At 38.2% G+C, this 27,847-nt stretch overlaps 1 protein-coding gene across 1 annotated transcript; it reads right to left on the bottom strand.

Moving 5' to 3' along the window:
• Nucleotides 1–132: 132 nt before the first annotated feature.
• LOC134157333 (loricrin-like) lies at nt 133–27,847 on the bottom strand. The gene is made up of 40 exons (XM_062606180.1): nt 27,731–27,847; nt 26,520–26,558; nt 25,953–25,994; nt 25,719–25,760; nt 24,771–24,806; nt 24,212–24,253; nt 22,240–22,281; nt 22,099–22,137; nt 21,663–21,704; nt 21,521–21,559; nt 21,158–21,199; nt 21,017–21,055; nt 20,581–20,622; nt 20,439–20,477; nt 20,262–20,306; nt 19,767–19,808; nt 18,743–18,778; nt 17,146–17,184; nt 16,423–16,461; nt 16,115–16,153; nt 15,805–15,843; nt 15,376–15,414; nt 14,686–14,715; nt 13,380–13,421; nt 11,466–11,504; nt 10,711–10,749; nt 10,402–10,440; nt 9,993–10,031; nt 9,596–9,637; nt 8,718–8,762; nt 8,300–8,335; nt 7,916–7,948; nt 7,344–7,373; nt 6,206–6,241; nt 4,578–5,758; nt 4,115–4,153; nt 3,093–3,131; nt 2,526–2,564; nt 1,755–1,784; nt 133–1,346 (listed from the first exon to the last, which is right to left on the bottom strand). Exons 1-35 carry the CDS (start codon nt 27,782–27,784, stop codon nt 5,663–5,665), a joined length of 1,443 nt encoding a protein of 480 aa, XP_062462164.1. The 5' UTR covers nt 27,785–27,847; the 3' UTR covers nt 133–1,346; nt 1,755–1,784; nt 2,526–2,564; nt 3,093–3,131; nt 4,115–4,153; nt 4,578–5,662.

Genomic DNA, 27,847 nt, shown 5'->3' with positions numbered 1-27,847 from the left:
GGTTTACTGGTGGTTGACATAGTGCATCCTGTGCAGCACAAGTGACACCCTGCCCCGCTGAAGCTGGCAGCAGGACTTGAATGGAAATGTATTTCATCAATTACAATTGTAAACCATAGGGGACAAGCACAGTACAAGTAAATGTAACTTTAATACTAGGCACATTTTCCATAAGACAATAATTAGAAGTACTCCGTAGGAGAAGGCACTTTGTTAACACCAAAGGAGCTTAGCTGGAGCTGCAGGAGTGTCGGTGCAGACACCCCACTGCTAACAGGGTGTCAAGAGCAATGGCCACTGCACATACAGACACAGCTCTGGCAGTACCAGAAGAGTTTGCTGCAAGATGTGGAACTTTTCCTGAACTCAAAAATGGGCCATGGTTTTTCTGTGACCACATTTACTGTGCCTGCTTGCAGATGTCAGCATCATTCTTGATATTAAACTTGAAGATACATCTGGTATCACAGGTTAGACTAAATACTGGAGAAAAGGAGCCAAGAAACTACCAGTTTTATGAACTTAATTAAATTTCCGTTCCTTCCCAAGGGAAAATGCATTGGTTTTCAGCAGCTTTTAGATTATCAGCCTAATCTAGGGTGCATTTGCCTCATATGTTTCTCTACAGAACTTCAGGTATTTGAACAGAATTCAGCATTTCTTTGCTCTGAGCTGTTTGGCTTCTTTAATGAATAATTAATTTCCCAAAATTTTAGTCCCATGTGTTTTTTTTTTCCCCAAAATTTTTGCCCACTGGGCTAAACCCAATACTCTGATATTGTTCTAGCATCTTTTCTTCTGTCCCATGGAGGACTGCTTATCAGATGTTCACCTTAGCCTTATTTCATCTGATGATGACCAGGCCGTTTCAATATATAACAATTTGTTTGACCTCCTCCGCTTTTGTCAGTAGCCAAATAGTTTTTAAGGAGTTGTTTGTAGCATCTGTCAGATTTCAGGTTCTTTGCATTGCCCGTGGGAAATAAAAATAAACCATATAGGTAGGGTACAATATGCTCTCTTAAAATGATGCCTAAAACACTGACAAAACTAATGATATCTATTAATGACTAAAACAAAAGGTAAACTAATGACAGGCATGACATACTAGCTACACATAGAACATAACAGCCAAGTAGTATCTGCCAATTCAACTTAAGGGTATTTTGTTTTTCTTACAACAAGTAATTAATCTAATATTATAGCATATAATCCATGTGTAGGATGCCAAACAACTTTTCAGAAGTTCATATAGACCATTTTGATGTAGCAGCAGAGAGAGCAAAGGCACTCAAAACACTGAATAACAGCAGGAATCCGGGAGTGGAGTGTTTCCCAGCAGAGCTCTGTAAAAAAAAGAGAGCAATTTGATAAACCCAATTCAAAATAGTTCTAGTATTACTATTATAAAAGCATGGAAAGTTTCAGAATAATCTTTTCCTATTAACTTTTTTTATCAAGCCGACACTTCTGATGTTACAAGATCACATCCACGTATAACGTACACGTAAATAACAGGTCTTCAGTGATAGGCAAGATTCAAAGTTTGTACTTCTTATGTGCTTTGTAACACTTCTATGTTCCCATTTTTTCTCATTTTTGTTGGTACTATTTCCTTTTATTATCATGCACATATTCTCAACCTTTTATTCAGAGATAGGAAATCTGATAGATATCTGACAGGATAAACAACGCTTTCAGTTTTCTGCAACATGTAGAGAAAGAAATGAGTAGAAACTACAAAAAGTGCTTACCACTTGACTGCCGCCTGAGGAAGGAGAATTCTGAAAAGAAACAAACAAATCAATCTAAAAGTGTTCCCAGTTTTGGGGATTTTGAACACAATTTTGTCTGTGAACAACAAAATTTCCATAGCTTAACCCACTGCATGGCTTTAAGTTGTTCAAGAGGAAAGTAGCTTTGCATAAATAAAGGAAATAGAGAGAGTGTGTAACTAGAAGTACCTCATCTGACATCTGAAAGTTTCAGCTAAAATTACTGAAAGGGCAAAAGTTTCTTTCTGTCTCATTCCATTACCCTATTCCTTACAGAGTTTTCCATCCCCACAATTAAAAGAGGATGTAAAAAATTGATGACTATGAAAAAGGGAGGGGGTAAGGGGGGAAGAGAGTGCAAACCAAAGTAACCTGCCAGGGAGAAACTCAACAATTCAGCTTATAGAAAAAAAGAAAAAGAAAAAGTGAAGGATTGACTGGGCAGAGCCTATCAAATCTACACAGGGAACAGGAACTGAAAAGCAGAGGATTACAAATTGTAACAAGGCCACCAACTGGAATGGGAAGCAAGGCAGGTTCAGATTTAAACTATAACTGATACTGAAAGAGCTTTCCCAGGCTGAGGCTGTATTTTCAACAGCAGTTTCTTTAAATGTGCTCTAATAGAAATGGAACTAATACACAATGTTCTCTTCAGCACAAACCAGCCCAAAATTGCTCTGTCAACTACTCAGGTTCTTTGTTTTCTAAGAAAAGAAGGTGAAAATGCTGTGATGAAACTATTCTTACCGGTTTCCCAGAATAAGTGCTTCCTGAGGTAGAGGAGCCCTGTACAATAATTATAAGCCATTTACTTTTGTTGTATGAGCCTCCTAGTGAGTTGTACCCAAAGAGCACACAGCAGGCTTGAAAATGCCCTAGATATTAGTAGTTTTGCTACTGACTGCTTCATTTTACCATTTTCCTTGCCTTTCCCCCCGCCCTGTATTTTAATTGAATGGTCTTGAGTAAGCACAGCTTTGTCCTCTTCATTCCATGAACAGGGGGTTTTCAAAGCAGTGTATCACTAACTGAACTACAAAGTTTGAAACAGTTATCCTGCTATATAAATACATCATTCTTAGCAGAATGACCCTATGAGTAAGTAACAGAGCGTATCAAAACTTTGCTATGGCAGGAATGAATGCCGCCTCATCCGAAGGCTCAAGTTTGAACCTGGTATTTCATCTTTTACTGGTCACACTTCACAACTGTAACAGAATTTTAAGTTTCATCCTCATTACTGTTACCTATTTTCAAACCCAATACCACATTTCTAACTTGGTTGTGGAATACTGAAAACAAGAATATCCTTACTGGCTTTCCTTGATGACTGCTTCCTGAGGAAGGTGAGCCCTGAAAAAAAGATACCCATTTTTGACTCTAAGCCTATTTGTACTTCAGTATATTCTGGCCATCTGGAGTAAAGGACCATGGAAGAACAAACACTATTTTGTGTCTAGTCAACTAAAAATCCCAGGGAAAAGCTTATCTGAAACACAGATCATTAACATCTTTCCATTACAAGTGTTCTTTTGAATGATGTATTGGATAGAGAATTTGATTGAAAGTACTCAAGTAGAAAGAGCTGATTTGAAGTTACAGTGTGTTTAATATATGGAAAGGGAAAAGATAATAAGGTCCGATTAAACATTAGTTCCCCTTCAATCACTCTACAGTTAGATTTCTTCCTACTTGAAGAAAGCTGTGATAACAAAGTAAATGAAAATAAAGGTGGATACTGAAAAATATATATTATAGTAAACTTATGCAGCTTTCTAGCAAAGTTGCTCTGCTTATTTGAATGGCAGTGCAGTAGGACAAGCATTGATTCTTTAAGAAATGACATCAAATATGATACACAAAATCTTTCACCTTTATGATTCATGCACAAGAAAATGTAACAGTTGTGCCTGGTTTTTAATAACAGATAAAACATTGGGTGTGCTTATTTATATCTCTTTCTATCGAACGAGAATGACAGCAAGGTCTGAATTACATAGTAAGAAAAAGTGGTCTGAAATGAGAGAAGAGGAAAATACGCATAGTCAAATGTCAAGTGTTCTTCCTGTCAAAGCAATGCAGAATACTTAAAACAAATGCACATAAAGTCAGTGAAAAAGTGAGCCCCGAGCACAGAGCATTGATTACTATGAATTTAAACAGAAATAGCTGTTGAGAAGTATAATAGTAGCAATAATAATAATAATAATATCCTGTAACCTCATTCTGTGATGACTACAACTAATTCAGAAGTTGAGCTCCATATCTAATTGGATATATATTTGTAGCAGGCTTGTAAGAAAAAAGAAAGGTAAACTTGAATTTTTTTTACTTACTCCTTGACTATATTGTCTGCCTCCAGAGGAATACGAGTCCTGTAAGAAGTCAACCAAACATCTATTAATTGAATGAATAAATCCTCTATCACTGTCTTGAGACAATTTGTGCAATATTTAGGACAAACTTACTTGGATGTTATTTGAACAAAAAGTAACTGGGGTACCTAAAACTTCAGCTGTCTACTGCAAATCAAAATGATGGCAATTTCTTATGCTGAATCAAGAAAGTGGTGTTATGAAATACAGGATAGCAGTGGTAGTGTTTTACACAGAGCAGTAATTCACTGTAACCAATTCTTCTATTCAGCTTGCTGAAACAACTTCAATCAATATTACCTCAACTATTTAAGCTCAGTAACATGGCCAGATGAATGTATCTTACAGCATCAAGTAAATGACCTGATCCAGACAGTACAGGGAAAGCTGTAGGACTGATGGGGTGGGAAGAGAATATACCCACCTGCCCACCATACCGGCTGCTTCCTGAGGATCCCTATTAAAAAAATTACAAGAAACCTAAATGCTTAAGCATTTTTTTTTGTTTTTCTGCGCAGAATGAAACCTAATAAAAGGAACTTCTGACAGGGGATCCCAGTAGGAGTGTGGAAACACTTCTGCCTTAATTCTTCTAAGTTTCTCAACACTTAAAAGTAATAAATTTGGCAAACAGTCACAAAACACCTGCTAAGACTATTCTCTGACATAAATATACAGGTATAAAGTGTCTTTAAGTGTGGCTCTGTTCAAGAGGGGAAAAAAAAATACTTTATTTGTGATTTTCTAGGTGGAAAATGTGTTCAGATTGTTTCATGTGTATTACTGTAAGAAAAGAGGTATTTTGGAAAGATTTGGGTTGCAGCTGTTAAAAATCCTCTCTATGCTACAAGAAATTATCTTAATAGAGTGATACTGAACTCAAATGCCTGCCAATGGAGTAAAAAGAAATTAGTTTTTTAGTATAGCAGAGTGAAACTTTGCAAACAGAGTAATACTAGGGAAAAATATGGTCCACCTTCTTATTAGAGAGCCATCCGTTACATCTGTTAACTCTTTGGGCTAGCAAGATTTCTCACTCAGTGACAAACTACAAAGTCTACAAAAGGTACATAGGGAGCAGCTTACAATAAGAGGCTCTAATGGCAGCTGAAGATGAGTAAAGTAGTATTATTGCGGGTAACACACCAGAATTTGTATTTTCAAAGCAATACCTATTGGTAGATGTTGTACCAAGTTTCTAAGTATTTAATCTAAACAAATACACAAAAAAAAAGATAATGATAATATAATTGAAGAATAACAGAGAAGATAGAGTTTTTTGGTATCATAGGAATGTGAAACAAACATAAAAATGGTGAATTAAAATCATCACTTGAGACAAAAGAGGTAAAAGAACTAAAATGATGATCTGTGCAGTGTCTTTACATTGGAGTTTGTTCATGCCACTCCATTTCATTTACTGAGAAAGAGCCCCTGTTTTCAGATATTTATTGAGAGTAAAAGGACTCTGACAAGGTGCCTGGCAGCAGATGCACTGCGTCCTATTTTTCATTTAATAAATAGCAAGTAGGAAGAAGATCTTGAAAACAAAGAAACATTGCTTGCCTGTCCCCCATACTGGCTGCTTCCAGAGGATGATGAACCCTGTGAAAAAGGGGAAACATTTGTAAATGGTGTTTTTAAATACCACCTGGCATCAAAAACCTGGACCTCATCTAAACAATACTCATGGCACTGATTAACTGGAACAGTAATACATAGCTATTAATGCAGTGGCAAATGGCTACTTCTCTGCACACCAGATTAGTGGTTTATGCAATGAGATGAAGCCCATAATAGTCTCCGGTGTTTTTTCAAGTTAAGAAAGCTTCTAGAGCTACACAGTGAAATTTTGTCTCTAGTAGACAGAAAGATGTAACTGCAATGTCAAGAGCAATTCACTATAAGCCACGTGCACTCTGTGAAATTACTGTCCCTACCTCTGTGACTAAACTGAACTGAATACTTAATGGCTCTGGGCAATTCTGGCAACTGTGCCATACTTATCCCCAAGGAACTAATCTGTGTAAATGTCAAAGACAAATTGCCTACCTGTCTACCAGGGTAATTGTTTCCTGCATAAAAGCCCTGTATTCAACAAAAATAGCAAGTTTTACTCTGAATTGAATACAATGTCATGCATAGGAAAACCAAGAGAACATACTGACCTATTGCAGTGATAAAGTCATCTACATTGACGACTAGTATACTTTTCTATTTGGTTGATTAAAGAAGTAAACAATTTAGTGTTAGTTCATCCTCATTTCTTCAAATTATTTGTTTGCAAAGAGAAGTAAACTGATAATTTACATGTTTTCAGTACTTCAGATTCTCAGAAGTGGCATATATCCCATTACTGGTGTATTTATAGCATGTGGGTTTTGCTTGATTTCATAATCTGAGAAAGAGAAGTAGTCATCTAAGCAATTTTGACTCTTCTGAGACAACAGATAACTGAACCTTCCCTTAAAAGTAAATTAGCTGAATTTCAGCAAAGGGGGGTGGGGTGGGGGGTGGGGAGAGGTTGGGGGGAAGGGTCTTGTTTTGTTTTTTGTGTGTGTGCATTTTTGTTTTAAGTATTTACCCGAGTACAGGGAATATACCCATTAGACAGAATAATGGAAACAGCTTTAACTTTTTAAATGTACAGCTCTGCTATTTTGGGCCAAGATTTTAGAACTGAGTTTCTCTAGCTCAATCATACTGGTAATAACCATCATAAGAAGAGCACTATTACACACACATGTCCAAACCTCAGCGGATATACTATGAGACACCTGGGAAACAGATTCTTAACAAAGTTCCAGGTATCTCTTACAAAACAAAAGAAATAAAAGCTTTGAAGCAGTTTTTCATGTCTGAATATTTTACAGAGTTAGCACTATTCATAGTATTAAAAACAGATACCAGGAGTATTACTACTTGTTTAATCCAGGGTGGGGAAAGGGTAATTTATTTCCCACGTATTTCCTTGAAAACAGAAGTGTGTCTGGGTGGCTAATTTTGAATACAGGAACAGTTGCAAGTCACTTTGTATTTTTGTTCTTAGCAGGTTCAAAACTCCTCATTTTAGCACAATGTGAAAAAAACTTCATCATACATATAAATTCACAGTCAGAATGATTTCAAGAAATGCAGTTCCTTGGGAATTACATCCTATGAACAATATAGAAAACCAATGAATACTTACTGTACTTCCACCGGGGCACACACATCCACCCTGCATAAAAAACAGCCAAACTTATTTTCCTGAGTCTATGACTGAAGGAAGCCTCTGAATTAGTAAATCAAACTCACATTCTGCTACTGCAAGAAAACGGACTCCAAACTCCTGCTCATAGACTCACCAAACTCCATTTAAAAAGGAGTTTCTTTCTTTACCATCCTTTCAGGCTAGCTGTGTACCTACTGATCAAAGTTTTAAATAGAGTCTTCTAATTTCTCATTTAAAACTTGCAGTAAAATCCTTACCCACTGAAAGAGTAAGAGGCCAGAGCACCTGGAATATACGCAGCACTCTTTCATGCTACAGATGTTACAGGAAACACTACACATCACTTCCAGTGGAGGCTTACTAGGTGATAAAACTGAGAAGTGGCCGGGAGTTCACCATTCAGTGTCTCACTTTCCACATTCATTCTGCATGAAATGGGTAAGGACAGTGTTGGCAGCACACAGTTGTTGTGAAGGAAAGATAGGCAAAGTAAATTGTGAGTGCCTGCCACTAGGACAACTGAACTGTGTGGAGAAAAGAAAGTGTACCTGTCCACTGTCCTGGCTGCCTCCTGAAGAGCCCTGGAGAAAAGGAGTAACTGATTATTTCTGTGTTAATGAGTAACATTCTCACTTGTTCTCTGTGGTGCTTAGACTTTCAAATCACTTCTGTTTAAACATAACAACAAAAATGGGCTTCTCAGAACCACAGGTTGTTTGAGGAAGCATTTCCCTGCAGTCACACACGTCCCTGTTTCATTTGCTCACATCATGATCTGACGTAGCAGACAGACCCATACTTGGCAATCCTCAATCCGTTTGGCTTAAAGCTATTCTTTCTTAAAATGTTCCTTTTTTTGCAAAAACCATGAATCAGTTTTCCAAATGAATTGTGTCCTGAAACTGCAAATACTATGAAAGTAGAAGCTTTACCTGTCCACCGTACTGGCTGCTTCCTGACGAAGCACCCTAAAAAAGTGGGAAAGAATTTACATTTGGAGCACATTCTTTAACTTAAGTATGACCTGGCATGGAAAAACACACTTTTATTTTCTTCCATGGATTTAAGCATCACAGGAATGCCAACACTTCCTTTCTAACCACACTGAAATCTAGTAGCTTTTACAATGGCTACTGTTTAAACAGAAGAGTAAAGTTTAAATCAGAGTCAGCTTCAGGCTGACTTTCCTGAGTGGGCTGACACAGCAGAAGGTCGTAACTTCATGTATTCTGCCTAAACACTGCTTTGCTGTAAGCCACCCCTTTACAAAATGTTCTGGTTTTCACCCCAAAAAACCCAGAGAGAAACATGAACAACTTAAAAAAAAAAAACAGAAAAAACAATTCTCACCTGTCCCTGTCCTCCGTACTGGCTGCCACCATAGGAAGATGGACCCTGAAGAAAAGGTGCCAATTATTTCTCTATTAAAAAGCTTTTTTAAGGGTTTTTGAAAGAAAGATTATTTCTTTCTCTGCTATACAATGAAGGATTACAGAAAGATAAACACCCAACCTATCCCTGTATGTTTTCTGTGCAAATTAGAGATAGTCTGTAACAGGTGAATCATCCAGAATACTGATCATGAGCTATTGGGATTATATACCTAGTTTCAGGAGACTGTATATGGACTGAAAATGTCTCCTCTGATTTCCTCTCCAATAAATCAGACAATGAATGTTTTCAGAGGCTAAGGATGAGTTTGTTGGGGACTTTACACCATAGTAAAGGCTATACCATTAGGCAGCACCAGGAACCTTTCCATCATCTTTCATTTCACAAGGACATGGAACACCTCTTGGGAAATCCTGACTTTCTCCCCATTCACTTGGTGAGACATACTGCTTCTCTGGTATCAACTCTGATACAGCATTTTGCTGAAGGGATGAGGTATTCCATAGATTGAGGTAGAGAAGGAATGCAGTCTGCATCCAGCCACCCTTTACTGTTAGAGGTAAGAATCCCTAACAGCAGCAGAAGGGAAACAGATCTAGAATGAGGAGGGCATGTGGGAGGGCGAAACAAAGCCAGAGCTGCATTGACTGTGATACAACAGAAGTACTGGGCCTTCATAGGTTCTATATTGTTTCACATCACATATCTTTAGATACTTGATCATCTATTACCCAATTTTATTCAAAACACAATTTTTTTCAGTCCACAGAAAAGTACCAAGTTTTGATGTAGAAGATAGGTGTTAGAATAAGGACTACACGGGAAGAGATTCTTACCTGTCCTCCATACTGGCTGCTGCCTCCTGAATAAGATGAACCCTGAACAAATAGAATTTAATAATCTCTATATCCATGTCATAGTGCTCCTTTAAACAGTACTCCATATGAAGGAGAGATACCCAATTCCTTCAGTGCAAAACTGAGTAGACTGAACCAGACAGTGAAAAAGGAGTGAGACTCATCTGCATTTACTATGATGCATCAGAAATTACATCTCCTAAAAGCTCTCCTGGGGCTTTGTATCACTTACATTTATAACTACTATATGTTTAGCAACACATTAAATAAAACATGAGGGGGAAAAAACCTCAACCTCCTTAAAATGTTCTTTTACACAGATAAGTATCAAGTCTCTTGGATAAAGTAGTAGACACTACAAGGAAAGGATTCTCACCTGTCCACCATACTGGCTGCCTCCTGAATAAGGTGAACCCTAAATATCAACAAAAAGGGAACTGAAACTTTTTTACACCCATTTCACGGAATCATAGAATCAATTCATGAGGCTTTGAAAAGTTTTGGTCAGCCTCATGAGTTTATTTTTGAAAGACAGGACCTCTAATCCTGAAAATTTCAAGAGCCAATTGAGTCAATCATGTATTTCACATTCTATTTTTAGTCTTAAATAATGCTCTTTATCTGAGCTTGTTTAGTTTAATCATAGTAGCACAGAATGCTACAAAGATTTATTGAGAAGATTTTAGACTAAGATGAGTCAAGCTAAGGTTGACAGTCAGATAGACAATAAATAAACTACAAGTTTGCATAGGTCAGAAACAAAAGTGGGGACTATCAGTGCTTACCTGTCCTCCGTACTGGCTGCCTCCATAAGAAGATGCCCCCTGGAAAAATATTGAAAACCAATTATTTCTGAATACCTCATTCATGGAGATGAGTGTCAAAGACATCTGTATTTTGTTATTTGACTGTAATCTTCCCAGAATAAACTCTGTATCTTTGTATTTCTTGAATTCACAATACTACTACAGAGAATAGATCATTATGAAGTTTCTTGGAATACTGAGATAGCTATCTGGGTAATCCTTTACTTGACAAGAGTCAAATAACGGTCAAACAAATATATCACATCAAGTATGAAAGGAAGAGCTTACCTGTCCACCATACTGGCTAGCTCCAGAGGAATACGAGTCCTGTAAAAGGTACCAAATAAGTGAGTTATCTGCTGTAGGGTTTCCTTAAATCAAAACGTGATTGCCCTTTTCCAGGGCAACAGAAGCAAAGGAGCAGGACTTTCAGTATGATTTAATAACTAGAGTTCAAACCTTACAAGGTACCGTGGGAGAATACCCAAGTTCCTAAGCAAGGGTGGAAGACAAAACCCCTGCTGCTCTGTTTGTGTATGACTTGCTGGGAAGATTAAAGCAGCATTCTTTCAAGTGTTTTCTCTGCTCATTTCAGGAGAATGGCATTTCTCTACTTGGAAAGCTGAATCCTGGGCCAAAGCTATCAGTAAAAATTGCCCAACAGGTCTCTGAAAACCAAAATAGGCAAGTTCACTGGACATACAAGTTCATACAACAAGACGTCTCTTTGAAGAGGGGAGATTGGAACTGTTATTCTTCTTAATGGAATTAGGTCCACTAGGAATCAAAAATGCTACATTTTGATTTGTTCTTTACCCACACCTGGGTTTTGTGTGAGCTTCATTATGCAAGTCTTACAAAAACAAGGGCACTATTTACTAAAAAAGCCATAATGTATAATCTTTGGGACATATTGAATTCTATGCTGAATTTCATTTACTGAGTTTTTGCTCTTTAAACATAGTACCCATATAAAAACTGAACTGAATTGAGTTTGTGAACAACCATCACAAGCTGGCTCTCCTGTTGGAATGAGTACTTACTTGGCCACTGTACTGGCTGCCTCCAGAAGAAGATGAGCCCTGGGGAGGGAAAAAAATAAAGAAAAAGAAAAAAAGAAAGAAAAGCAGAGAAACTGGTTACTTTTCTCTAACAACAGAACTATTTCAAAGCAAAATTTCTTGAAAGACAGCAGTTTATACATCCCTATTTTAATTTTAATTTGCTTGGGTTTAAAATCTACTCAAAATAGAAAATCCAGCCTTCCCTACTTTGTGAATACAGCTCAAATTTACTCTGCACCTGTCCATCACGATATATGCCTCCAGAGACCTTTCAGAAAGGAAATACCTGTTGTTTCACTTTAAAGGATCTGACTGAAGGACAGGCAGCTTCTTTCTTTCTGTTTAAAATCAGCACACTGAAGAATGACGTCTCCACAAAAAGCTTTTAAAGTTCATTCTTGCAGAGTCCCACAGAGCTTTTGAGTACTCTGAGCTTCCACAAGAGCTGCTAAGCTCATAAAGAAATGAAACTGGTTTGCATTTAGTACATAACGTTAAGCATCTATCAGAAATGTGGCCTTCGTTGGGAATTGTAACTGTGTAAAATGGCTTTTCAATTGGCCTCTGAAGAAGATATTAAAGACAATGTTCTGAGGTGGACTAGAACATAGAGTTGGGGGAGAACCAGGATCTACATTCAGTACGCAAAAGCCATTCTCCCATGCTGAGGTGTTGGGTGCATTAAAATAGAGATCAGTTGTGTGCTTTGAGATAGTCCCCACTCCATGATGCAAAACAAACAACACCGAGTCTTGGAATGAATTAACTGGATACTTTTTAGGTTAACCTAAATTGTAGAATGCTTTCTAGGGTAATACTTAGTGCGTTCATGTAGCAAATGGACTTTTGATCCATGGGATCAGACCAGAGCAAACCCTTCCTGAAATGTGTACAGTGTGGCCATCAATTCATCAGCACTGGCTGTTTCACTCTGTAAGGTGAAACAGTCCTAGCAGGTTGCAGTACTTATTGGTGTAGACATAATAACTTCGTTCCCTCAATCTATGCACAATATCCCTGATTACAAACTGCTGTCCAAAGATAGCCAAGCCAGTAAAAGCACAACAAAAAAAACCCAGTCCCAACTGGAAGTTTCAAAGGAAACAAATCCCAGCACCAATAATATGAGGTATGTAGAACACAGGTGGGTAAAAATATTTTCTTGACACATTCCTCTTTCCTTCAAGGCAGCAGTCCTGTTTATCATGTAATACTGTTTTTTGTCTGGACAGAAAGCTGTGTCCAAGCCAGCCTGGTATCTATTAGTTCATGCCACTCCTGGCAACAATGGTAACAATGCCGCAGAGCTCTGTAGCAGGTACAAAAAGACCCAAATAGTTTTTCTCTCTTTAGTGCAGTACACACAGAGCTCCAGTGACATACGCTGCATAACTTCCTAACACATGATGAACAGAACTGGCCTTGGGAATGCTCTAAACAGGTCTCTCCTGCAAAAGAGATAAATATCCATGCAAAAGAGAAGATAGATACCCATGCAGGATAAATTAAAATTCCTATCTATGAACACTAATCTTTCTTGTGGTAAATTATCTAAGAAGAATATAAACACATAAATCCATGCCCTTAGGGATATTTTGACATAATGCCAAGGAAGCCAATGAAACTAATACCCAAAATATTGTTATGTACCTGTGTTTGTGCCAAACAGCATTTTCATTCAAAGACTCCTCTTTGAATGAATACCATTTCAGATGGAAAGAGAAACTGTGAGCATTGCATGAATGTCCTGTGTGTACTTTTAATTGTAACTGAGGAAGGTTTTTTACAAAAGTTTGTGACTTTTATTAGGTACTGACACTTTTTAACCTCTCTATCCATTATATTGACAAAACAAAACCAGGGCACACTGAAAAGCTGATGAATATTGCTTACATTTGCAGAGGTATCACTCCTGACTAAGGTAGGGGATCCACCCTGTAAGGGGGAGGTGGGATGGGGAGAAAAAGAAAAAAAAAAGCCTTTGTCTTTGATCATAAACTAAAAATGAAATAAAACCTTAGAATGGCTGTTCTGTGGCATTGGAAAGGAGGAATACCCCGGCCTGCAATTAAATTACACTTACACTTCACTTACGTTTCTTAATTTGCCAAGATAGCAAATAGTCCTTTTTGGCCTGGAAGACCATGTGTCACAAAGAATCATTTGTATCTACCCATAACTCATTGCATAATGAATAAAAATGCTACCCAAAGTGCAGGAATGTCCTTTACATACTAGATATTGATGGACCACAGCCTAAATAATTTCATATGGAGTTAAAAGCACAAATGAGAAGTGGCTCAGGTTTTTTGGCTGTGTTTTGTTGTTCTGTTTTTGTTTTTTAAATTTGGTAAACATTGATTTCTAAGACAACTCTGAATGCTTGGCAATTTTATACATTTGATATTATTTTAACTTTCCTACATGATAGATCTTTTGTCAGTTAATTCTGCTGTTTAATGCAATCTGTCCCCCTGCACTGGGCGCTGGTGATGCTGCATCTCGAATCCTATGTCCAGCTCCGAGGCCCTCACTACAAGAGAGACATTGAGGTGCTGGTGTGGGGCCAGAGAAGGGCAGCAGAGCTGGTGCAGGGCCTGGAGCACAAGTGTGATGGGGAACAGCTGAGGGACCTGGGGGGTTCAGTCTGGAGAAGAGAAGGCTCAGGGGGGACCTTATCGCTCCCTACAACTGCCTGACAGGAGGATGGAGCCAGGAGGGGCTGGGCTCTGCCCCCAAGGAACAAGGGATGGGACAAGAGGAAACGGCCTCAAGCTGCACCAGGGGAGGTTTAGATGGAGCTGAGGAACAATTCCTTCCCCAGAGGGTGCTCAGGCATTGGAACAGGCTGCCCAGGGCAGGGCTGGAGTCACCGTCCCTGCAAGTGTTCACACACCGTGGAGACGAGGCCTCAGTGCCATGGGTTAGTGGTGGCCTTGGCAGTGTTAGGTTTATGGCTGCACTTGATGATCTTAAAGGTCTTTTCCAACCTGAATGATTCTGTAATTCCTCATTCTTCATCTTGGCATAATGAGAAGTAACTCCTACTATGTCAGTAATATATAAGTCACCAAAGGAGCAATGACTATAAAATTAAGAGTACATTCAAATAAGTAACGTAGACATAAATAGGGCCACAGATAATTTTCCAGTTAAATAATTTAGTAAAAGAAAATAAATAATTAAAAAAAACACTTACAGAACTTGTCCCAGAACAATCACATCCACCCTGTAAAGAATGAAGAAAATATTTATCAGGAGCACAGGACTGAGAGGGACCTCAGTTACAACTCAGATGACTTTTGCTATCATCCCAGGTACATTTATAATTGTCCAAGTTCCCATCTTCTAGAAACTAGGCTGTTTTCTGTTCTCTTCATCCTATGCAACTATTCCTGTCCTTACTGCTTTGATGAGAAAAAAATCTTCTAAAATAATTATCTTCTAATTTGTTATCTACAGTCTTTACCTTCAAAACCTTACTCACTAAAAGCACAAGTAAAACATTCGAAGTCATACTACAGAGGGCAATTTTTTTTCCATACAGAAACATGTGATTTCTACTCCGATAAGCCTAAGTGAGAGGTGGCCAGGAGTTCACCATTCAGTGCCTCACTTCCCACATTCAATCTGCGTGAAATGGGTAAGAACTAAAAATATATAGCAACAAAGCAGGGGTAGAAGTTCCAGTACAACTGCCACTCAGTCAGTACTGGTGACTCTGGCCTGCAGGATGTCTGAATGACATGGAAAAAGAATATGACATTGCTGAGGCTTTAGGCAGAAAGGACAGTGTTGGCAGAACATAGTTCTCATGTACGAAAGGCAAAGTAAATCATGAGTGCCTGCCACAAGCACAACTGAACTGTGTGGAGAAAGGGAAGCATACCTGTCCACCATACTGGCTGCCTCCTGAAGAACTTGAACCCTGTAAATGTTATATTTTCATTTAAAAGACTTTCTTTAAGTTTGACATGTACGTTTGATTTACCACCAATTGTCTTTTACTCTCTAAAGTTTGTTTGAAGAGATCTATCTGGTTACTAACCTAGTTTTATCTATAGAAAGATTAATGAGGATAAAAAACCCCACAGTAGTCTGGAACTTTAGGTACTGCCAATCTGGTCATATTTTCTTGATATGTGTACATTGGGGGAAAAACAATTAAACAAAAACCTCCAAACCTCAAACAAAACCCACAAAAAAAAACCCTACCAACCAATACCCAACACCCCACCCTCCCCCCCCCCCAAAAAAAAACAAACAACCCCAAACCCCTTAACCAAAACCAAGCCAACAATGAAGAGACATTTCCCACCTGCCCACCATACTGGCTGCTTCCAGATGAGGAGGAGTCCTGAAAAATATAAAAATAACTTAATTAATAGTTAACAATAGAAATTAATATCAAATATTTCTTATTTTCACTTGTTTCCTGGTGTTAGGACATCAGTTGATAGATGAATAGTGTTTTGACCACTCTGCTTACACTTGGACTTTTACATAGAGATACATAAGGATAAGGTGTTTGAGTACCAAATGAATCTTGCTCCCAGATAAAAGATTGCTGTAGTACAATATGGGGGCTCAAGCTTTTGTATAACAGATACTTGGGGTCAAGTATTTACCTGTCCACTGGAGTAGCCACCACTTTGAGAGGATGAGCCCTGCAAAAAGTAGACCCAATTTATTTTTGTTTCCAATAGTTTTTGGAAAACAAGACTACGTTGTGTCTTACACACATTTCTTTAATCTTTCAATCATTATTCTTTTAAAAACAGTTTGCCATTTGTTTTTACAAGACATGATGCCAGATGTCATGAGAAATTCTAGGAGATAAACAGTTGGGTATCATTTACTCATCAGGACAATCGAAATAGAACAGCCATGTTCTATTGGAAGGGAACTGCAAATAAGGAATAAAATAGATGCTTACATGTCCACCTGACTGGCTGCCTCCTGGGGAATAAAAATCCTGGAAAAATGCATTGAAATTACATGAAAAAAAATCCCAAAACCCCCAAACCTGGAAAGATCAGGATGGAAGCTGAATTTCTCCACATTCCTTAATTTTCTCTTATGTATTGTTTAAGAACAACAACAAAAGTCTTTCTGTTTAACACAGCACATGTTCCTTTATGCCTGTTGACAATTGCTCCTTTAGTGAAAGATATTCTTTTGAATGCAATGATTAAAGAGTTCTTATATCTCCAACAAAGTAATTTCTCAGTCTGTGTCAATTAATTCTCATTAGAATAAATAAAATGCGTGCCATGTATGAAGGACAGGAAAATGGAAGCCTTCAGAACTGAGTAATACAGCACATTACAGCAAAGGGTTATACTTAAATAATGTTGGACAAATCATGGTATTGAAGCCTTCTGCAGCCAGGTAATGAGTAAAAAAGTGCAGGAACCTGAACAAGTAAATTGTGTTACTGTGGTTTGTAATGTTAGAGATTCAAGAGTACACCTCAGCATCACCTGGGATTTCTAGCAGTACTTTAGCCATATCCTCATTCCCTCTGTGCTTGTGGGACTTTTCTGTCCCACACTGGAAGCTGCTATGACAGCTTCCACACAAGCTGTAATTTAGGTGGCTAGGAGTTGCCAGGCCCTGGGGCATACACCCTGGCAACATGTAAGGAAGAAGTACTTACCCGTTCATTCTGCTGGCTGCCAGATAGTGAGCTGGAGCCCTAAAAGAGGTTAGAATCTAGTTACTGCACAGCAAATAGTTCCCTTTTTTTCTAAGCAAGGGTGGAAGGCAAGGAATACCACTGCTTGCTGGGAAGGTTAAAGATGTAGGCTGTAGGGTAAGCAGTATTTTTTCAAGTTCTTTCTCTGCTCATTTCTGGAGAATGGCATTTCTTTGGCAAGCTAAATCCTCATATAGCATTAACAAAAGAATGAGATCACATCTCAAACTATGTTATTTCCTCTTAGAATGCTATAGTCGAAAACAGCAGCACTTTAAATGCTGTCTTGGTTCCTGTAAGAGCTCAGTGGAACACACCAATGTTGATGTACCTTAGTTTCTTTCATACCATTGTTTCCTTCAGAAGGCCTTGGGGCCCTCTGTGATATCATATTTTAGCTTTGTTGAATATCCACAAGAAGATTTTGATACAGAAACTGTGGAAACTAATGACATACTATACTTGTGGCTGACATGCACAGCTGAATTTTTACAGAACAATTTCCTGCTAAGCAGGATACTGGAAAACAGTCGTTAGAGATCCAGTTAAACTGTGAGAAAATGAGACACGAAACCTACAAAGTTGTATTAACAGTTCCACCAGAATAAATAGGAAATATACTCTAGTCAGGAGGACAGGCATGTTCTTAAGCAGAAAAGCAAGCAGTTGTCACCACACTCCATGGAAAGAGACCATTCCTATGCAATATATAGATGCAGGAACTTGAATCTTATATATCCAGCGTTAGAAAAACACAAATGAAATGTGACTTGGAGATGGCAAGAGCAGGAACTAGTCTGTGCAGGATTGAGAAGGGAAGTTGTATTGTAGAAAAAGAATAAAATAAAATGAGAAAATGCTTAAGGGTAAAGAAAAAAACAAACAAAAACACCAAGGAAAAATTGAGTTTTTAAATAAATCTGGACTTCAAGAGCAATTGCATTTGAAAGTCTTAATCTGTGGGAATTGTTGAGAGTCCAGAATAGTAAACACAAATGGCATACGCTCTTGAGGAAATAAATCACAAAATATAACCCTTAAGAACAAGAATGGCTGATCTGACATATCGATAATGCTGCTCTTGTAGTTAAATCAGTATTATTAAATTTAGTCAGTGAAAAAGTAGCCCAATTAAATTGCTGTAAGTCTCTGGTTCTGTATACCTTGAGCATACACTGAGTTTCAATGGAAATCCTGAAATAAAGAAAAAAGAGCTTCCTTTGTAAATGCTACTTCTAATAAAGACTTCCAAGAAATCTTGACAGCTGCAAGTCAGAACTGTTGTAAATGGAGTTTTAATTTGCCAAGTCCTTACCATACCACAGCACAATAATGTGACATAATTTAAATCTATGCTTTCCTTTATCCCTAGAATAAAAACCCAACATTTCAAGCAAGTTATTGCAGAAAACTACTAACCAACACAGAAGATTAGAATGTACTGGGAAGGAGCTCTTGAAGATAAGATGATGAGATAAGGTAAAGGTCCGGGAAATCACCTAGATACTTAAAAAGGTAGCAAATGCTGATATTGCTATGCTTGAGAAGAAATGCTTACATTGTCACTGTCACTGCCTCCTATGGAAGACGAATCCTGTAAAATAAAGAAAAAACATTTCTTTTCATATAAAAAGGACTCTCACATGACCTTGCTGGTGAATGATATAAAATAGAAGAATAAGAATAAGCAGCCACTTAGAATTTCCTACTGTACCTAAGCCAGTGAATGCACAAGAAAAGAAACAAATATGTAACTTCACCTGTTGCTTAAGCAAAAGAGGTTAAAAAATCCCAACTCTCCCTGCAAATGTGTGTTTTTACAAGGAAAAATTTTGTATAAAGTTGATTTGCAAAATTAACCATTCTTTATATTCAGAAATCCCACTATCCATGCTTTATTTCTAGAACCTGCTCTAGAAGTAGCAGCACAGCTATGAAAAAATTGGGATTATATGTCTTCTTAGTTTTAATAAATAATTAGGTATGACTTGGGCTAGTTAAAATGTGTTGCTAAACAAAACATAAGATAGTCTCAACAGAATGATCCCCCAATGACATTCACATTCATAAATATAGACTTCAAATATAGCTTGTGCCTGCCCCTAGACTTGGAACAGCTTCTGCAGAGGTAAAGAAAATGCACAAAACATCTTATTCACGAATGAGCTGATGCATAAACGATCAAATAGAATTATAGAATCATTAGGGTTGGAAAGGACCTTAAGATCATCTAGTTCCAACTCCCCTGCCATGGGCAGGGACACCTTACGCTAAATCATATCACCCACAGCCTCGTCCAACCTGGCCTTGAACACTGCCAGGGATGGAGCATTCACAACCTCCCTGGGCAATAGTTAAAGCATTGAACAGTCACAGTGGCACAGTCAGCAAGAGAGTATTTATAGTGCATCACAACCCCTCCATTATGGAAACATTTGGAGTGGTAAAAGGGTAAACACAGGAGAGACAAGCAAAAAGTAAAATGGGCATCACTTCAAAATAACTGAGATATAGAACCCAGTGCACAGAAGAACCAACACAGTGAGCTTGAGCTTTTGATGTATGAGACAAATAACATTTACCTGACCATAAGATCCAGCACCACTGTATGTGGAAGATCCACCCTGTTCAGAACACATAAATCATTTTCATATTGCAAACAGACTTGTTTCTTTTTATTTTGTTAAAAGGAAAAAGAAAATATTTTAATGCTTATTGTAGGGATATTTAAAAAAGGTGAATATTACTTGATCAGAATGGCTACTGAGCAACTCATGTCCCTGTAAAGCACTCCTTTAGCATCCTTTAAACTCAAATTCTATTTCTACTTTTGGAGAGACTTTCACCTTGCAGATGATTCAAAGCTACTTTTGTTGAGAAGAACAAGCCTTAATGGTTGGAGGCATCCCACTTTTTACTCCTGCATAAATTTTAAGGTTACTTAGTTAAAAGTAGATGTAATCTTCACTCCACAAAGAAAAAAACCATGTTCATTAAAATGAAGAGCCAAAATACAGAATACAGCTGTATATAGGAGTCCTCAGCACCCTTTTTACACAGAAAACCACGTTACTTACCTGACCATAGGATTCACCACTGCTGTCATAGGCAGAAGACCCACCCTGTACAGAAAATAAAACCACGTTTATTATTTTGGCTCCCTCAAGAAAAAGTATTCCTTCTTTCAAAGGGTAGTTTAGGAATGAGAATAACAGAAGCCTCCGTTATCTTTTCAAATGAGGAGGAACACTCACCTGTCCATAAGATACACCAGGAGAGAAGGAAGACCCACCCTGTAGAGAAAACATTAAAAATTACTGGTTTGTAGTTGAAATGGTCTTTGAAGGAGGACTTTTAGGCTGCTCCTGTGCAGGCACAAGTGACCACAAGATTTACCTGGTTACCAGAGTAAGAGCTGTAGGAAGAGTCTTGGCCGTCCTGAAAGGAAAATACAGACAAGCTATTTTCTTGCAGACAAGATGAGTATTTAAATACCAGCATATCTGGTTCTCCGCTATACTCTTTCTCTTAGTTTTGAGCTAACTTTTATGTACCTATGTAAAAATCAAGTCCAATAGTGTTTAAGTGGAAGAAATCTTCTGGTGGTAACATTCTTAGCCTGCTAAATCTGAATTCTGCTAGGAACCTGCAGATTCCTTTCTGTGCTGTTCTCTGTCAAACCTCACACCACTAGGTTACAGCAGGGTTAATGCAAGTTTTCTGCTCTGAGACAACTGTATCATAGCAAGTCACAGCACCCACAGTATCAGGAGTGGAGGAACCAGAATGATGGGAGTCTGTGTTATCCTGGTAAGGGAGGAAGAACAGCTACCTGTCCATAGGATCTTCCAGGATAGAAGGAAGGCCCTCCCTGTGCAGAAGACAGAATGGGTTAATGCTTTATATTTGGCTGCTTCTTCAGGGAACGTTTTATATGGAGCTTCTGAACAGGGCAATTTATCTGCACGTTTACCTGGTTACCAGAATATGTGCTGTGTGAAGAACCTGGGGCTCCCTGAAATGAAAACACAGACTGGCTATTTTTTTGCAAACAGGATCGTGTAAATAGCAATGGACCTGACTCTCACTTTTGAGGCCAATATGGTCAAAGAACAAAGATCTTGTTATCACTGATTTTCTTAGCTGGATGAAAGATCATTTCATGGAAGTCGTAAACACAATTTAATATTTTCCTCTGATAGACTTCATGGTGCAAATTACAACTGGTCAATTCAGTTCTTGGGTGTTACATTTCACAACAGCCGCTGTATGGGGAGTGCAGGAATGGGAATAACAGAAGCCTCCGTTACCTTTTCAAATGAAGAGGAACACTCACCTGTCCATAAGATCCACCATGATAGAAGGAAGACCCACCCTGTAGGGAAAACAGTAAGAATTACTGGTTTGTAGTTGAAACGGTCTCTCAAGGAGGACTTTTAGGCTGCTCCTGTGCAGGCACAGATGATCACAAGACTTACCTGGTTACCGGAGTAAGAGCCATAGGAAGAACCCTGGCTGCCCTGAAAAGACAATACAGACAAGCTATTTTCTTGCAGACAAGATGAGTATTTAAATACCAGCATATCTGGTTCTCAGCTATACCCTTTCTCTTAGTTTTGAGCTAACTTTTATGTACCTATGTAAAAATCAAGTCCAATAGTGTTTAAGTGGAAGAAATCTTCTGGTGGTAACATTCTTAGCCTGCTAAATCTGAATTCTGCTAGGAACCTGCAGATTCCTTTCTGTGCTGTTCTCTGTCAAACCTCACACCACTAGGTTACAGCAGGGTTAATGCAAGTTTTCTGCTCTGAGACAACTGTATCATAGCAAGTCACAGCACCCACAGTATCAGGAGTGGAGGAACCAGAATGATGGGAGTCTGTGTTATCCTGGTAAGGGAGGAAGAACAGCTACCTGTCCATAGGATCCTCCAGGATAGAAGGAAGGCCCTCCCTGTGCAGAAGACAGAATGGGTTAATGCTTTATATTTGGCTACTTCTTCAGGGAACGTTTTATATGGAGCTTCTGAACAGGGCAATTTATCTGCACGTTTACCTGGTTACCAGAATATGTGCTGTGTGAAGAACCTGGGGCTCCCTGCAATGAAAACACACTAGCTATTTATTTGCAAACAGACATTTAAGTGAGTCCATTTCTGAGTTTTAGTTCTTTCAAAATACAGCTTTCAAAGAGGACACTACTGAAATCATTAGAAGAGAATGCTGGCTATTTTTGTTAGAGATAAAAAAACCTTTACCACGTACTTTCTCATTCAGGTTAGAAAATCTCAAAGTACTAGTTACTTTTCATTTTACCCTTTCTAATCCAGGAGTCCGATGTCAAACCTGGCAGACCCTGTATTGTCACAGATGGTCATGACCCTGATCATGTTTTGAAAAAACTGTAAATAGGCTTTAGGAGAGCAGATTTTTCAGCTCACTTAAAGGAGAAGAATATTTACCGGTACGTAACATCCATTATTACTGCCACATCCCCTTTATATGCAAAATAGATGAAGTATTATTCTATGGCTAGACTGCTTCCTCAGAGTCTACTTGTAGACTGAGCTCTTTAGATGAGGTTTAGAGAAAAAATGGAATAATTGCAGAGCGAGGAATCTGAGGATCCACATAAGGCAAACCCATTGCTTCCTTTGACACAAGATGGTTTAAATATGCATAGCTTTGACTATTTCAGCACGCAAAGAAGGCGGCCCTATTAGACTATTAGAATGAAAGATGTCCACCTTTCCCCTTGTAAATGGATTTGCTTACATAGCATTACGATCACACGACACAACAAAGCTTTTCCTTGATGAAGCTTCAATATTAAGTATTTCAATAGAAAAGTCTCTATTTTAAAACACGTAGGTCATGATTGCTGCTCAGTCTCAATTACAGGGAAGAGGCGGTATTACCTGGCCAAAATTACTATCACTCTATGCTAAAGTTAATGACAGTTCAGATCAGGAAGCAGTAATTTCTTTACACAATTAGTGTGTTTAAATAAAGCATGCTTTTTTATAGAAATAATAACCCAGAATATGGTTCTTGTTGAACTTGAAACCTACAAAAATATTACACCATTCAAATGGGTGTATGTAAATGCAGCTTTGAGAGAAGCTTTAAAAACTGTTATTAGGTAGAACGCGGGTGACTTTAAAATCCAAGTAGGGCAATTCAAGACAGAAGTTGGGTAAAACTAGTCTCTAATGCCCATGTAATTGCATTCCTTGGGCTTTATCCTGGCAGGAAAGCACTGCCTAGGAGAAGTTTATCCAGAGACACTGATCATGAAATTGCAATGGCTCTTCATGAGAAAAGATAGTTTAAATATTGTTTTAAGAGACTATATTTCAAAATATTTATCAGATTTTGACATTTTAGTCACAGTATTTTATTGCATCTGTGAGAAGGACAAGAAACCTAAAGTGGATGGGATTATATTCTATGGCTACTACAGAGCATATTTACTCTGGATTTTGAAAGTTATGAAAGAGCACATAGCAGTCAACTGACAGCATGTGGAGTACCAAGCACAGTTACAAAAAGTTAGTGGCCAAACGGTAACTATGCAGTTAAAGTGGGACACATTCATCAGGGACTGCAGCGATAGGACAAGGGGTGATGGGTTCACACTGAAACAGGGGAAGTTCAGGTTAGATCTAAGGCAGAAGCTCTTCCCTGTGAGGGTGCTGAGGCACTGGCACAGGGTGCCCAGAGAAGCTGCGGCTGCCCCATCCCTGGCAGTGTTCAAGGCAGGGGCTTGGAGCAACCTGCTCTAGTGTGAGGTGTCGCTGCCCGTTGCAGGGGGTTGGGACTGGATGAGCTTTAAGGTCCCTTCAACCCAAACCATTCTATGATTCTATGATTCTATGTTTTCATTGTATATAATTCTATCCATACTAAGGAAACTCATCATACTGTTCAGCATTGCCCAATACTATTACTGGTAAGTGTGCTGTCCATACTTACTAGGCGATTAATTTACTATGCAGATGAAAGTGTAAACTCAGAAAAAGAATTACCTGTCTGCTACCACTGCTGCCATCAGGACAAACACAACCACCCTATAAATTAAAAAAAAAAAGAAATAATTATTGATTGTGGGAGTTTAAAAGAATACCTTATTTTCAGATGTGAAACTGTGTTTGGGGAAATAAAGCCTGTGGGACTACAAAGTAGCTGTGACCGTTCCTACATCTAGAACAAATGAGGGGACAGCACAGCTCTGTACCTTTAACATTTGCTTTGGATGCTAGGCTGACACTACATCTCTCGTGCTATGTCCCTGCAGATGCCTCATCAAGAGAGAATTATCTGGGTAGTCAAGGGTACAGAGAATCATCATTGTGTTCTCACCAATAAACCATGTGTGAAATTGAAGCAGTATTACGAACTGGTTTTGGAGAGACATTTCAGATAAATCTAATCTGAACAGGGTTACTTCAGTTATAACTCAGTGCATATCATCACCAATCCCCCATGCCAAATGACTGGACTTAAAGGCTGACTCCTGAATTTAATTACTTCAACTACCAGCAAGCTATCTGGATAAAACTAGATAAAAATAGCGAAAATCCTGACCTGACTTGATCCATGGGTTGCAATAAATGATCCACCCTGTGAAGAATCCAATTATTTTTTATAGAAGCATTTTATCAGAATCTAAGATATATTAAATGATGTAGCGTGAAGAAACAGACAAACTTTATGTTATTTCCCTGAACCAACAAACAGAATCTGTTCAGAACTCTATGAATCCTTGTGAAAATATCAATTTGGAAGAAACTTAGTGACTGGATACGATACACAGGGAATGGCTATCAGGAAAACTAATGAAGGAAACTGTTACTCTCTGGAGCTCAGAGATCTGACTGTACTATTGAATTAGGCTTCAAAGTCTCAGAGACAGAGGATTATGCTAGTGTTGCATCTAATGTTGGGTACAGTGGGATTCCAGATCTCTGGGAATCTGATGAGTACCAATACAGTACAAAATATTAAGAAATACAGAATTAGGTGTCACTCTGGATCAGTTCAATTTCACATAATTCTGTAACATACAGACCACTGCAGCAGAATGCAAGTCTACACAATGGGAAAGTTGGACCTACTTTTGTAACAGAAGGTACACCATCACTAAGATGTACCTTGTTACCAAATTATAAATGAAACAGAATTATGTATCTGAGCACAACCATCACCAGAGCAGGAATGCCTCTAAAAATAAGTGTTTAAAAAAAAAGGATTCTAAACCTGTTTCTTTTGTGTTTTACAAGCAAATTTTACAAAATATTATCAAAACAAACACCTGCAATGCTTACCTGCTCAGTGATGGAATGAGGAGACAGTATATTCTGGCCCCATTGTAATTATTTACAACTGCAAAATCATAATATTATAGGGAAAATGCTGCCAAATCAAACTAGTATCCTTCAGCACAGATCAGGGAGTGAAATCTAATTTTCAGGAGTGAAAATTAGATTTCTCACAAAAGTCTTTGCAATATCATGCAATAGACACTGTTATTACCTGGGGGTTACTGTGGCTGCTATTTGAAGTAGAAGACTCATTCTGTGAGGAAACAAGAAATTACTCATTTTTCTGTAAGGGTAATGAGTGAAAATACATAGTTCTACTGGGAAAAAACTACCTAACCCTAACCAGAATACTCTGTTGTGGGAACTAGATCCTTATTCTTCTTTTTGTAGATAATTACACCAAGGAGCTGTAACACCATCAGAAAAAGTGACAAGAATAGTTTACCTGTGCATCGTAGGCTCTTTTGCTCAAAACATGTGAGGTATCCTGTAAAAACCAAAGACATTTACTAAGAGGAGATGAAAACTCTATGAACAGTGACAGGCCTCCTTTTTTTTTTTTTTTTTTTTTTTACTTATTATGTGTTTCTAACAACTCCAGACCTTTTAATTCATACATAGAATAGGAAAGCCTTATTATAAAATTAAAGCCTATTTGCACATTGTTTGTCTGACTTGAAGCTATACAATACACATATCTGTATCTCCCCCACAACATGCTGAGCATTATTAATTAGAAATATTATTCTTTCTCACTTCACTATTCTACATTTCTTCAGCTAAAATTTTAGCTGTCCTCTGGTTTTATGACGCTCATTTGATTTTAACTTTAGCTTGGACCAACTCTGTATGTGCTTCCTGAAAAACAGGAATCTGAGCTGCTCTATACCTCACAGCACGAATTTCATGTCTTTTTATTCATATATATACCTTTTTTTTAAACATAAATTCATCCAAAGAGCAAATAGCCAAGCTATTTGTCCTTAAAGAAAAAAGAAAAGACGCTACTTACTCGGGCAACAAGAACTTTCTTCTTTGCACAACCAGAACTCTGCAAAGGAGCCAGAAGCCAGTTATTTATAGATGCAGCCATTCACAAAATACTTTCAGCAAAGATTTACTTAAACTTGTCAAGGTGGCATATTTCAAGACAGCAAATGTCCAGATCTATCATTTTACTACCAGCAAGAGTCTTAAAAAGCATATTCTTTTTCTGTTGTCACCCTCACACTCCTTCAGCAGAAGTTCCTGCTGAGCGGAGTCTCCCTGAGCTCAAACACAATGGTTCAGAAGCCATCAGTATAAAGATTTGTTGTTCTTCTTTAAATCCCCTCCCCTTCTTTGTGAGAATGTTTCGAAGCAAACTCTTTTACAATGAAATCCAGCAATATGCACTGGATAGGGATAACCAAGGGAATAATAACATCTTTTGTGAACAAAGGAGGAGGTGATGAGACTCAAAGAGGGTTTGTTGTTGAACGATTTTTGTTTGCAGAACAAAAACCTAATGCAATGCATTCAGGGCAAAGAAAAAGAGGTTTTCAGAAGGCCTCCTTACTTCCTAGTGTACATTTTTTGGGCAGTACTAAAATACTAGAGAGGAAAAATAGGGAAAATAATGAAGCAGTGAAGTATCTGGCTGGCAACTGAAGGTAAGTGGCTGATGACAGAAGGTTACTAAAATACTAGAGAGGAAAAATAGGAAAAATAATGAAGCAGTAAAGTATCTGGCTGGCAACTGAATGTAAGCGGCAGATGACAGAAAGTTACTCTAGATGGCAGTAGAACAAAAGGAGGCTGAAACGTGTTAAAACCCATGTTACCAGTTTCTACTTGTAGGACAGAATGTTACTTTACACCACCAGCAGATATTTAAGTTTAAATGAGGACAAGTGGAAAAAGCTTGGGATGGCTACATGCCTCACCTATCTAGATGGTTAACTCCCAAATAACTATCCAGTCAACTGTATATACTACAAAAAACCTGTGTTACTACTGTTGAGTTTTAAATAATTGCCCAGCAGCCTTGAGAAGGGCTAGAAGGCACTGAGTACAGAGAACTATAACATCAAATATTTCCTTCTTCAGCTACCTTTTGAGGGGTACTATAAAGCAATCATACTATACAATCAGAGGCCCACAGGACTAATGTTGAAGTGCTCAGTTACTAACACTGTCATTAATCATAAGAATTTGAATACCACAGAAGAAAAAGGTACTTACCTGAACATTGGCACTATAGGTGGTGTCACTCTGGAAAAGAATAAATGATTTCATTCTTTAAGAGTTATTTAAATACAGTAAGCTTATAGAAACCCAATTCTTTCTGCTACTGCTTAC

This window comes from Pezoporus occidentalis, unplaced genomic scaffold (genome assembly GCF_034315485.1).
Source record: "Pezoporus occidentalis ecotype Australia unplaced genomic scaffold, CSIRO_AGI_Poc_V1 ctg94, whole genome shotgun sequence".
NCBI classification, from domain to species: Eukaryota; Metazoa; Chordata; class Aves; order Psittaciformes; family Psittacidae; genus Pezoporus; species Pezoporus occidentalis.
Note: the sequence above shows the minus strand (reverse complement) of the source record. Positions and strands in the feature narration are given on the sequence as shown.

Bases quoted from the DNA above. Each gene is read 5' to 3' on its own strand.
- LOC134157333 (XM_062606180.1), bottom strand. From the start codon at position 27,784: ATGAAATCATTTATTCTTTTCCAGAGTGACACCACCTATAGTGCCAAT. The intron at 16,154-16,422 runs GTAAGCATCTAT...TACTTTTTGCAG, and splicing joins GCAGCCAGTCAGGTGGACAT to GGCTCATCCTCTCAAAGTGG. The intron at 11,505-13,379 runs GTAAGCAATATT...TTCCCTCCCCAG, and splicing joins GGAGTGATACCTCTGCAAAT to GGCTCATCTTCTTCTGGAGG.